Genomic DNA, 13,336 nt, shown 5'->3' with positions numbered 1-13,336 from the left:
CTTATCCGAGGGAACAGTGATGACTAGCATTTGTATGATATGGGCATAAGCCCCGCCCCTTCAAGAAATTGAAAAAGCAGAATTAGCTATTCCTGGAATGAAACTTGCTGACAACTTGGAACAAGAAATGCTGACACATCACATTGAAACATTTAAGAGTCTTGTGACACAGCATTAGATAGTGTCTTGAGTAATCAGATTGCTATCTAATTGTGTCTAACTATACAACACAACACATTAGGTGTAAACACCCTGAAGATATATTGACCATTTGAAATCCATGGTTTCAGCCATTTCAAGGTGACTACAGTGATTTTTTAAAGTAACCAGTGTCACTGTGATACAAATTCTGTAAACGTTAAGAGTTTTCACACAAGTAGATTGTGGTTAAAAAATGAGTCAGTATAAAGTGTCTATTCTATAAGTTGTTGTGCACAATTATAAACATTTATAACAAGTGTTATTAAGTCTTATAAGTGCATCATAATGCATTATAAATGTTGAAACATTTTTCAATCAAAGGAAAAGGTAATTTACGTTACAAATTTTTAAAAACAGTGACTTTATATAGGAACACTTTTATTTGCAACAGTACACCAAACACCAAATCAACTAAACTCGAAGGGCTGAGCAAAGAGGGGGGCGCTCCTTGTGTTTACCCCGATCATTCACGGTTCAAAACCATTAAGTATGCATAACGATGTAACAGAAAGTATATGTTAATCTCCTAACACATTTAGCATAACAACCAACAACTTAATAACATGACACAGTGTTACAGTAAACAGTGTTGCAGATTTACATTTTACATACATCTGCATTTCCAGGTGCAGTAATGAAAGATCTGGGCCAAGAACAACCTGGGGACCCTATACAAGGGCAAGGAGTAGACCCTGCATCAACAGCATTACTGCCTGCGGCAGGTGAGTTCAATCAGGTTTGTGTGAAATGTTCTGTTGAGATTGTTAATGCATATTTTATAAAATGTTACCCTTATTTAAACGGGCATGGTTTATCAAATACAAATGTATTTATAGTTTTGCACCCACAATCTGGATTTGGAGAAGTGGACTCAGTGTAAAACCTTAAACTGGATGAGGCCATACACTGTAGACGAGCACAGGAGGTGGTGGAGCTTACCTTGTCGATTGCTACATCCCATTTCTGAGCTAGTTCAACACCCAGTTCCTGCTCCCAGGCCGATTTTGTTTTGTTGGTGGAGTGTTTATCCAGTGACATGATGGTAGAGTATAACTGGGTTAAGGTGGAAGGTAGCGAACCACATTCCAATGACTTGTTATCCATGAGTAAAAGTACTTAACATGGAATTTCTTTTTTTTTAAATCCATCAGATCCGGGGGCCTTACCGCTTTGTAGAGACATGATGAACTGGGTAACCTCCTTGATACTGAGTGGTACTGAATCAAGGTAATTTGCATCATGGGAATCCAGCGAGTGTGTCTCCAGTTCTCCAGTAAAATGATTTGAAAATGTTATTAATCTCTGTGGGGTCAGAGACCATGTTATTAAAGGGTAAGCCGGTACATCCGACTTTGTACACTCACTGTCTGCCTTGACATTATATGGTTGGAGCTTGCATGGACAATGTGTGAAATGATGGGCAATGTGTTAGAGAGGGATGAGGGATAATCAATGGGAGTGTCTATAATGTGAATTCCAGGGAAGTATTGCTGTACAGTGTCAGTATAACCTTTGGTAATCAACAGCTTAACTATGTTATGTGATGTGATACTTCAGTACACTTGTTAAATATTACTAGGACCACTACATAAAATTACAGATGAACATTTCATATTCAGCCATGCCCATTATTAATGTAGACACTACCACAGTATCCCTCTAACAAATTTCCCACAATTTAAGACATTGCCCATACCAGTTCCACATTGGGCTTTGACCTAACCTCGCGTCACCAGTCTTTCCACGGACAATCCGTCAATCCTAACACTGCTGCTGAAATTGTTTGGACTTATAGCGCCCTCTGCCGCATAGTACAGTGATTGGGCTTTTTCCTCTAAATGAACCTGGACTTCAGGCCTACAAAAAACAAAAACAAAAACTGCAGTGTTAAAGGTGGTAGAAGTGATATGTTTCTTTTAAAATAAGCGTCAAATAGCTCTATATTCCAATAGGAATCAATCACTGTTATTTAGTGTTTGTTCAGTAACAGGGGTCTTCTATGTGTAGGCTGCTGTTGGAGATTTAGGGCTATTTAAACAACAGACACATTGTGCAATGTAATCATTTGTTACCCTTCAGGATCACGCTCCCCGCGCGTTTGTTGTATTGGTGAAATTAATAGCAGACAAGACTGTTAAAATTAAGTGTATTTATTAATTAAGCAGTAAGTTAAAAGTAAATACAGATTGAATATAGAAATGTAGTTAACAGAGAATTCTCTGGGCTCCCACTCTAACTTTCCTTACCAGCAAACAGGTTGCATTGAGGTCAGTTCACAAAGTCAGAACCCCGCTAAAATGTCCCTGGAGCCTTATTAATACATAATAGCATAATAATGGTGCATGGTTCTTCCAGTTGGGAGCGTCATCTCCTTGTCTGCCCCTCGCCATCTGATTCCGTCTGATTTCTCTGCAAGCCATCGGTAGGGAACTTCCAGCAACCTGCATCTTAAAGATTTAGAGAAGTACATAAAGGAACAGACACCACAAATGCAGACACTTGTACAGACAGATGACCCTCTCCTAACTCCAACGGCCGGGCCATCTGATATTTTGACATTTCAAAGTTGCTTACATCCTGTTATTGTCTCCGCCAGGCCGAAAGGCATGGCGAGAGAGTATGTTTTACCCCCTGTCCGTCCGTCCGTGTGTCCGTGTGTCCGTCCGTCCGTGTGTCCGTGTGTCCATCTGTCTGTGAGCGGCTAATCTCCGGCACCGTTGGCCCGGCCGCTGCGAAACTGCGCACACACATCCACTCCCTGGATGCCAATTCAGAACCTCTGGCCCATTTTTCAGATTGGCCTGTTATAGCGCCACCAGGAGGCCGATTTGTGCAAAATCCGTTTTTTGATATTACTCCTACAGATTTTATCCAAACATCACGCAAATCATTACACAGTATCTCTATAGTCATGTGATCAACACGGATCTGTCTGATTTTCCATATTCCATCCTGATGGCTAAGGTTGGCTTCCAAAGTTTGCAGGATTGGTCCATTTTTAACTAAATGCCTCAAATCATGAACGCAGCTTGCGATTTCCGTGAAATTTCACACGCACATTCCCACTAGGCCGAGGAAGAAATGCCACTTGAACATTTTCAAATCAGCCTCATGGTGGCGCTATAAAAGGCCAAATTGCGTTTTTAACTGTAACTGCACCGATCTGCGTGAAACTTTGCACGCATACTCCCTAGAGGCCAAGGAAAAACATCTGCCCTGCATTTTTCACATTAGCCTTTTATAGCGCCACCAGGAGGCCGACTTATGTAAAATACATATTTTGAGATTAAGCCTTCAGATTTTATCCAAATGTCACGCAAATCGGTACACATGATCTCTATAGTCATGTGATCAAGATGGATCTGTTTGATTTTTCATATTCCATCCTGATTGGCTAACATTGACATCTAATGTTTGCAGGAGTGGCCAGTTTTGAACAAAATGCCGCAAATCATGAACGCAGCGTCCGATTGCGGTGGAACTTTGCACGTACATTCGAAGAATGTACGTGCAAAGTACGAACAAACGCCACCCTTTTAACATTTCCCTATTATAGCGCCACCAGGAGGCCGATTTTTCTTTTTTATATTACTCCTGCAAATTTTTTCCAAACATCATGCAAATCAGTACACATTATCTCTATAGTCAAGTGATCAAGATGGTTCCGTACGATTTTTTATATTCCATCCTGACTGGCAAATTCTGAACATTGCTGGCCCACAATAACCTACCTGACCTGGCGGAGACCTGTGCTCCGAGGAGCACTTTTTCTTGTTAGTTCTATATTTCTGTAAGTTAAGCCACACTTACTATTTAAATCATACATGGGGCTTTCCACTGCCATTGTTCTGAGATAAGCTTTTCATTAAATGGATTCAAGTGCACGACAATCATGAGCACACTTATTATATTTGTCTTAATGATTACATTGGTTGTTAATATATTATTTTTAGTCTTTATTAGGACAGCAATGAACCAATAGTAATTAAATTAATCGCATATTCTTATTATAATACCAACTAGTAATATCTAAAGCTTTAAAAGGATATCAATTGCCATCACTACTCTCTACAGCTAGTGTTAACAGAAAATAGTTTTTCAGATCTGGATACCAATTTTATCCAGTCAGGAGAGATGACTCAAAACCCATTAGGATAAACAAGTGAAATTGGAAGTGTTATAAGAAAGAAATGGGCAGACAAAAATGGAACTTCTTCTTTTTGTTATGGATTAGAGTGAAAGAAAGAAGTGAAAATATAAAATAGTTTCATAAGTCTGTGTACAGTTTGTAAAACAGACCATAGGGGTCTGATCCCATACAATCATGGGACCATACAATAAATATACTCTAGTTTTTATTTATTTGATAGCATGCATGACATAGCATTTTGTGATGGCCCCTACTGGGGCCTTTGCCAGGGCTATGCTGTTTAACTGTTCTCTGTTGCAGACAGTGCTGGTTGGAGGGTGGAATCGGAGGTAATCAGAGGTAATCAGGGGAAGGGGAGACACCTGGACACTGTCTCCAACACCGTATAAAATACCTGCCCTGTCCATGCATGCTTTCTTATCTTCATTCCTCCCTGGGCCTCAGGAGCGGCCACAAAAGAGACATTCTGTTTGTGTGGTCTCAGTTAATTTGGGCAGCATGTATGTTGTTACCTGTATGTTGGAAACTATATTCCTTGCTCTACTTAAAATGTTCCTCATCTGTTCATAAAAATCGCCACTTTTTTGTGAACCTTCCATATGTGTTTCCCCTTTATTTGTTGTGGCCTTAGAGCTGGGCCATAAGGGCGCGCTCTCACCGCACTTTTATTTTACCTCTGGGGCAGAATCTGCCAATGCATTGTCAATGTAAATGCGTGGATTCACGCAAGAGCGGATTTTTCCGCTTGTCGCGCAGACCTTGCGTTTATCTGCTCTACGCGACTTGTCCATTGGAAGCAGAAAACTGCTGGAGGCAGGAGCTGATTTTCTCCCTCTGTCCAATCGGGTGAGTTGAAGGCGGACCGTCCCAAGACTCAGGAAGCAACATGGTGCTCAAGGCAGCAGGCGATGCGGGCTACGGGGACGGTCTTGAATGTGAGTGACAGGTGCGTCACAGCGTTTTTTTTTATCCGCTGGCTGCAAAAAACTGTGCCGCGCACAACCTGCGTTTAACAGCGGCCAGCCAACTTTTGGTGAGAGCGCGCCCTAACAGTATAACAAGAAATATGAAGGCCACTGTAAATTAAATTCCCAGGCTGATTTTTGTTTCCAGTCCGCCCCTGAATTATGAAGTTGATGATAAAATGGACCACTTTTGAATCTTAGTCATACTTTTTAATCATTTTGCCATCTGTGCCCTCCAATAGAGTGGGGGAAAAAACAAGTAGTGTCAAAATATTAGATAGTTTCATAAGCTTTTGCACTGTGTCTTTAGTTTGATAGACTAGGCTGATCTGCTGATTGATGTGGTGGGATTTTTTTAATTGTATTTATTAAATACTTTTGAAAAATTTTGGAATTGTTCTTAATTGATGAAATTGCTTGGACCTGGGCCCGGCATGCTCGTTCAGGGATCCAGCTCTGCCTCCATTCATTTACATTTGTACACTCTCTGAGTTACAAATGGATTAATTGAAGCAGCACTATTGAGACATTTAGATCCTGTGTCTAAGTGAGTCATGACCTTTGACACGGTCCTGTTTCTGGTTTGACATGAATTTTGACCTGAACGTCAAGATTCAAATTGTCCCCTGAGCAAGCAGGCAGGCTTTATTAGCTCAATGGTAAAACTTCAGCACTTGCCAGGAGACCTGGGTTCAAATCAGGGGTTGAAGAGGAAAGTTACATAGTGGCCAGCTTTAACACTAGGACATTATATAGATTAGGGTCTATAATCACTCAGTTTTATTTACAGCATTATTTACATTGTTGTGTGTCTATTATGCACCAAAATTCTCAGGACCATAAACAACACCAAGTTGTTTTATTTATGATCAATCATTATATCATTTGTACATATAAGCTAATGGACATAACACATTGCACACTGCGCAGTCTGGCATCATCATTGTACAAGGCAATTAATCAAAAATACAAATCTGTGTAAAAAACTATTATCAAAAAAGGATATTTTTGCATCAATACCAAGGCTATTCTTATTCTGCAATACATGCTACTTGTAAATTGAAATGTTCTTTGTAGCCTATGTCATTGAAAATGAAAACAACACACACAAAAGAGATGAATGAGATTATAGCACAAAATAAGCTTTCACTCCATACCAATGTCCCATTAACAATGATGTGGATCTGTCGTTACATCATCAATATCAGACAAGGGTCTGATGTTGATGTTTTTAAATTGAAACAGCAGGATCTAGCCTTTACATATGAGCATGTAGGTAGCTGAATAGTTGAATGAGAGAATAAGTTACAGTAGGGCTGAGCAATTAACTGAAAATATATCAAAAACGATATTTAGAAACAATAGTCGACCTTCTTCTTCTTCTTCTTATTATTATTATTATTATTATTGTTGTTATTATTATTATAGATCAAAGAACGACATGAAAACATTCTAATAGATTTTTTATAATTGACTAAATGGATTAGTCTGATTACCTGCTATTTTGACTATTTTACAAATAAAAATGTTCATTCATCGAAATGGAGACAAACTTTGAATTGAAATATTGAAATATCCGTCATATGATTTCAAGTCATATTGGCCAGCATTGGCCGGGTGGTTGGCCTGGCAATGGACTAGCCAATCACAGCATGTGAGATTGGCTAGTTCAGACTGTATTTCACTACATTATAATACAAATTACAATAAAGTTGAACTTTACTGAACAAAAATAACTGCCCTTATTAGGACAGTTCCCAATAAAGAGAATAGTAAGTAATGTATCATTTCCTATTACATACATGTAAACCTAAAAGAAAACTAGATGTTTACAAAATATAGTTATTAGAAAAGTAGCCACAAGAAATGCCTAGTAAGTACTGTAAATAAATACTGCTTCAGCGTGAGTTAAATAAACCTCTCATTTGATAAGCCAAACCCCATTATATAGTTGGAGCTTGCATGGGTAATGTGTGAAATGATGGGCAATGTGTTAGAGAGGGATAGCAATGGGAGTGTCAATAATGTGAATTCTAGGGAAGTAATGCTGTACAGTGTTAGTATAACCTTTTGCGATCAACAGATTAACTATGCCATGTGATGTGATACTTCAGTACACTTTGTTGTTAAATATTACGAGGACCACTACATCAAATTACAGATGAACATTTTGTATTCAGCCAGTCCCAATAATAATGTAGAAATAACACAGTATCCCTCTAACTAACAAATTGCCCACAATTTAAGACATTGCCCATACCAGTTACACATTGGGTTTTGACCCAGTCTTGTTGTTGGTCCTCTATGGGAGAGCTACATCTCACAGATCCAGCTGTTTCTATTCTCACATTGTTCATCATTCCAAAACCCGCTCCGTGTTTCTTTCTTCCAGATCAACTCTGCACAGTCCTGGGAAGAATAACCGTTGGGCTGTCCTGCGCCCCAAAACCTGCAGTGTAAAGGGAGAGACAAAAACTAAAAATATAGCTTTTTCCATGACTTCACTTTTTACTTTTGTTAAATCTTGTAATCCCATTGAGATTGTTGTCCTGGAGAAACTGTCAATAGTTGTACAGAAGCATAAAACAATCATATAGATCATTATGGATTCATAACGCATACATTAATTTATTACAGGTTACAAAGAATTTAATTGCCGTCACAAAGCTTTAAATAATGCTCTTACCTTGTGGTCAGTAGTGTATAGTCCACCCATACCCAACGTCCCTCTATCCTCATATCAGTCAAACCAATCCAGCTTTCAGTATCTGTTGAATGCAAGCTATCGATGAATTCCTTTGAGTGAGGAGAAACAACAGGTTAAAAGCATTATCATCATTCACATGTACAAATGTGCACAAAAATACATGGTGGCTCATTCTCAGACACATGTACACATACTGTACACACCATTTCCTCTCTGCTGTTGATGATTGCCAAGTCTGCCCCTCGGTTTTGACAGTCTTTCCTGCTCTCCGACCAGGATTTACGGCCAGTAGGGATGAGATAACAGCTTTGCTGAAACTTCCGGAAGCCGGAGGGACATATCTTACCTGTTGAAATTATTTTGTTTAAATATTTTTCTACAAATGTTTTGAAAATAGCCGAAGCTCACAATGCACCGTGATGCGATGTATTGTGAGCTTGTAGACCCATTTTTTTAATATTTTCAAAAATGTTCCCCCAATAATGAAATGCCCAAATCATGTTCAAAGTGGTTAAGCAAAACATAGCCTTTAATTGTTTCAATTTCACTGTTCTTACCAATTCAATGATTTCTTGTCAGACAAGTACAACTAGTCTACTGATTTTCAGCAGACAGCAAGGATGGGTGGGGGAATCAGCTAAATTATACAATTAATTTAAACTAAATGTTGTCCTTATTGTTAAGGGTGTGTGCAGTAATGCAGTAAGTGTAAATGGAATAAGAGCTGCCAATCCCCAGATTGTCTCAAACAAACAGTACACCTTTCTGACATTATTTAACCATAGAAAAAAATGATTTAGCTTCTTTCTTTCTTTTTCTTATTATTTTCAGAACACACATGACAATGACGTGAATTCTGAATGAATTACTTTCATTTCATGTCTATGTTTATGTTAATGCATTTTATTTTTGTCTTACCTGCATTCGTGGCATTGAGTCTCTCAACTTCCTGCTGTAAGTGGTCTCTCTCTGCTGTCAGGTTGTTCTGCAGTTGCGTGCAGTTTTCATAAGTGCTCTTTAATTGATCTCTGTCAGTAGTTACATTGTCATAACTAACTCTTAGCAAGTCTCTTTCTCCTATCAAATCTTTGTAACTAGACTGTAACACATTTACTGCGGCTGTACAAAACCTCATGAAAGTCTGCCTGTAGTCCGAGTCACTCTTCAACTTTTCTTTCTCGCTTTTAGTGGTGTTGTGAATGTCCTGTAGTTTTCCAAGCTCAACAAGCAAGGCATCATAACTGATTTGTAACTGCTCTCTGGCTCTGGTTACATTGTTGTACTTGTTCTGTAACACGTCCCTCTCTTTAATCGTTGAGCTGTAACTGGTCTGCAACTCATTTCGTTGTTTGGCCACTGAATTGTAATTGGTTTGCAACAGGTCTCTGGCTTTAGTCAAGGCATCGTTGTTGGTCTGTAAACGATCCTTATTGGCTTTAAGCTGGTCTCTCTCTTTAGTTAGAGCACTTTTGTCAGCCTGCAATTGTTTTTCACTACCTTTAAGTGTGTTTCTTTCATTTGTCAGGGCATCGTTTCTTTGTTTCAGGGCATTGATTTCGGCCGATACTCTGTCTTTCTCTCTCTGTAAGTCACCGTTGCTACTCTGCAAGTGGGCTTGAGTGTTCTGTTGCTCGTTTCTCTCTTTGAGCACAGTGTTCAGGTTTGTCTGCAGGTTATCTCTTTGTTTAGTTAAGGCGTTGTAGTTGTTTTGCTGATGTTGTTCTGCTTTCCTGACTGCAAAAAAAAGAGACAGTATACTGTGTAAGAAATATACTCCATGTGTATGTTTAAAAAATGTGTAAGCATTGAGGTTTGTCCTCATTGGCAATGCTGCCGAGATCACAGAAAAGCTCAACAGCACATAAAACCGATATAATAATAATAATAATAATAATAACTAAATTAAATTAAACCCAAACAGAAAGCTAGTGAGTTAAAAAACAGTCACATGCTGAGGTAAAAGCAAGTTATTAAATTGTACGTAGGATATTGTGGTGTTAATATGTGACTTACAATGGACTCCTTGCCCTATGACCCCAGCCAGCAGGAGAACACACAGCAGCCCAAGACACAGTGTAGCAGTCCTGAAAGGTCTCTTTCTCAACTCATAAACTGGACCATATACTGTAGGAAGCAGAGCAAAAATAGAAAACTGAAACGTGTGTGTGTGTGTGTGTGTGTGTGTGTGTGTGTGTGTGTGTGTGTGTGTGTGTGTGTGTGTGTGTGTGTGTGTGTGTGTGTGTGTGTGTGTGTGTGTGTGTCTGTGTGTCTGTGTCTGTGTGTCTGTGTCTGTGTCTGTGTGTGTGTGTGTGTGTGTGTGTGTGTGTGTGTGTGTGTGTGTGTGCGTGTGCGTGTGCGTGTGCGGTTTTTTTTACCTGTTCTGCTTCCATCTGCAGTAAGTGGCCTGTAGCTGTTCTGACTGTCATCCACATCCATGGTCGTCAAGGTAGCTTGGGCTGGAGTTTAGGTGGAGATGATCATTTTACTTTTCACCTAGATTATGTTTGACATTGGAATTGATCAAATAAATATCAACTGAAAAGACAACAAATCAATTACCTGGAGCTGATAACAGATGAGAGGAATGATCCTTCTCTTGGTCATGCATTTAAGCTTATCCAAGGGAACAGTGATGACTAGCATTTTTATAATATTGGCATAAGCCCCGCCCCTTCAAGAAATTGAAAAAGCAGAATTAGCTATCCTATTTCCAGGAATGAAACTTGCTGACTAAAACAACTTGGAACAAGAAATGCTGACCTTAAGGTTTCACATTGAAACATTTCTTTGAAAAGAGTCTTTTGACACTCAGCATTAGATAGTGTCTTTTGTAATCAGATTGCTATCTAATTGTGTCTAACTATACAACACAACACATTAGGTGTAAACACACTGAAGATACATTGACCATTTGAAATCCATGGTTTCAGCAATTTCACGGTGACTACAGTGATTTTTTTAAGTAACCAGTGTCACTGTGATACAAATTCTGTAAACGTTAAGAGTTGTCACACAAGTAGATTGTGGTTAAAAAATAAATGCTTATGTCTTAATTTTTCTGCTATGACACTATACTCTGATAATATGTTTAATGACATGTAATGGACTGAAAATGATGTTTGAAGGTCAATCGAAGAATGAGGTCCTTTTCAAATTGGAGTCTTAATATTTAGTGGGTAAGCATAGATCATTTGAACAGTGTATAAAGATGTGTCTCTACTTCTACATTTACTTTTGATTTACATCCTGTTGCTATTCATCTTTCCATTAAAGGCAACTGTCCTCGACAAGCTTTTGCCAAACCTCATGAAATTCACATTTACAAAGAAAACATTTTAATGTACTGTCTCATGGTGTCTCTTCCAAATTCATTTGGATTCAAGTATCCTTGTCCTTGAGTATTTAAGTGTTTTCTTTTATTGTGATAACCCTTTTTTTAATGTATTACCATAGTTTCCGCATGGATTCCTGGTTAATATATTTGTATAGCATATGAATACACATTTCTCATGTTTGAATTCATTCGTAGAGATGGTCATCATCATCATTCATTTCAGCTTGTATGTGTGTTAGGGGGCTGTGTTCCTCTAGTATTACACATCACACTGTCTCCACTTAACATCAAATTTAGCCTTTCTAGAAATGGAAAATAATCTCATGGCACATGGCATTTTATCAGAAGTGTAAGGCAATTACTATATTTCTGCTATCATCTGTAGTTTACAGTATGAACACAAACACCAGGAGATACTGTTATTATAATGCTGGAAAATGTCTTTTCCCCCCTCATTTTTAAACGTAAAAATGACTATATATATATATATCTAAAATGACTCATAATTACTAATAAAATATACAGTAAATACATTTTCATTGGAAAGGGTTTACAACAGAGCTTACAGTGTCATTAACTGTAACACAGAAGTAGCTAACAGACTCAGCATTAGAATGCTGAGTCATAAATAAAATGCTTTGCAAAATAAAAGTATAAGTACAAATTACAAAGTATTTTTTTATATCAATGCATTGCTGTATTCAAATATAGACATTTTCCAAAACAATTCAAAGATTTTTCAGAAATGTTCAGAAAATACCAATAATAGTGAAAATAGCAGTTGATGTGAGCTTGTAGAGCTGCTATTTTCAATTCAAAGGGCCTTAAGTGGTTAATTCATAAAGTTATTTTTATACACTTGTTATAAAGTTTTTAATCATGTATGACGACTTTATGATGAGTATTAATGCTGGTCATAATGCTTTATAAGCTCAGTGGAACAGCACATTATAACTACCATAACTATAAGTACCATAACTTAGTCAGTATAAAGTGTCTATGCTATAAGTTGTTGTGCATAATTATAAACATTTATAACAAGTGTTATGAAGTCTTATAAGTGCATCATAATGCATTATAAATGTTGAAACATTTTTCAATCAAAGGAAAAGGTAATTTACATTACAAATTTTAAAAAACAATGACTTTATATAGGAACACTTTTATTTGCAACAGTACACCAAACACCAAATCAACTAAACTCGGAGGGGCTGAGCAAAGAGGGGGGCGCTCCTTGTGTTTACCCCTATCATTCATGGTTCAAAACCATTAAGTATGCATAACGATATAACAGAAAGTAACATAATATGTTAATCTCCTAACACATTTTGCATAACAAACAACAACTTAATAACATGACACAGTGTTACAGTACTATTGCAGATTTACATTTTACATACATCTGCATTTCCAGGTGCAGTAATGAAAGATCTGGGCCAAGAACAACCTGGGGACCCTATACAAGGGCAAGGAGTCAAGGAGAAGACCCTGCATCAACATTATTACTGCCTGCGGCAGGTGAGTTCAATCAGGTTTGTGTGAAATCTTCTGTTGAGTTTGTTCATGCATATTTAAAAAAAAAAAAATTATCCATCAGATCCCGGGGCCTTACCGCTTTGTAGAGACATGATGGGTAACCTCCTTGATACTGAGTGGTACTGAATCAAGGTAATTTGCATCATGGGAATCCAGCGAGTGTGTCTCCAGTTCTCCAGTAAAATGATTTGAAAATGTTATTAATCTCTGTGGGGTCAGAGACCATGTTATTAAAGGGTAAGCCGGTGCATCCGACTTTGTCGAGCGTCTACACGAACACAATTGGCCCGTGTTCGGGGGGAGGGAAGCCGGGCTGGAGCGCCACCTGTCAGCGAGGAGTGTTGGGCGGGAGGAGTAGGGCGAAGGCTCTACGTCCTCCTGGTGGGGGCTCCTCACTGGCAGGTGAGTCAGTAGGATACAACAGCAGTGACAACACAGAAATG

The 13,336-nt window shown here is 38.4% G+C and overlaps 1 protein-coding gene across 1 annotated transcript; it reads right to left on the bottom strand.

Annotated features, from left to right (window-relative positions):
* Positions 1-6,084: 6,084 nt before the first annotated feature.
* On the bottom strand, positions 6,085-10,623 carry LOC308096975 (uncharacterized protein). Its single transcript, XM_080444505.1, has 7 exons — positions 10,583-10,623; positions 10,399-10,479; positions 10,037-10,147; positions 8,942-9,757; positions 8,227-8,369; positions 8,003-8,112; positions 6,085-7,765 (listed from the first exon to the last, which is right to left on the bottom strand). The coding sequence occupies exons 2-7, from the start codon at positions 10,457-10,459 to the stop codon at positions 7,630-7,632; spliced, it is 1,377 nt and encodes a 458-aa protein (XP_080300631.1). The 5' UTR covers positions 10,460-10,479; positions 10,583-10,623; the 3' UTR covers positions 6,085-7,629.
* Positions 10,624-13,336: the final 2,713 nt, after the last annotated feature.

This window comes from Gymnoscopelus braueri, assembly GCF_963280865.1.
Source record: "Gymnoscopelus braueri genome assembly, chromosome: 2".
Lineage (NCBI taxonomy): Eukaryota > Metazoa > Chordata > Actinopteri > Myctophiformes > Myctophidae > Gymnoscopelus > Gymnoscopelus braueri.
This window is presented reverse-complemented; position numbering and strand designations above follow the sequence as displayed.

Coding starts and splice junctions, on each gene's coding strand:
- LOC308096975 (XM_080444505.1), bottom strand. CDS start 10,459: ATGGATGTGGATGACAGTCAGAACAGCTACAGGCCACTTACTGCAGAT. Junction 8,370..8,941: donor ACTCAATGCCACGAATGCAG/GTAAGACAAAAA, acceptor TAATTTCAACAG/GTAAGATATGTCCCTCCGGC. Junction 8,113..8,226: donor TCAACAGCAGAGAGGAAATG/GTGTGTACAGTA, acceptor CCTCACTCAAAG/GAATTCATCGATAGCTTGCA.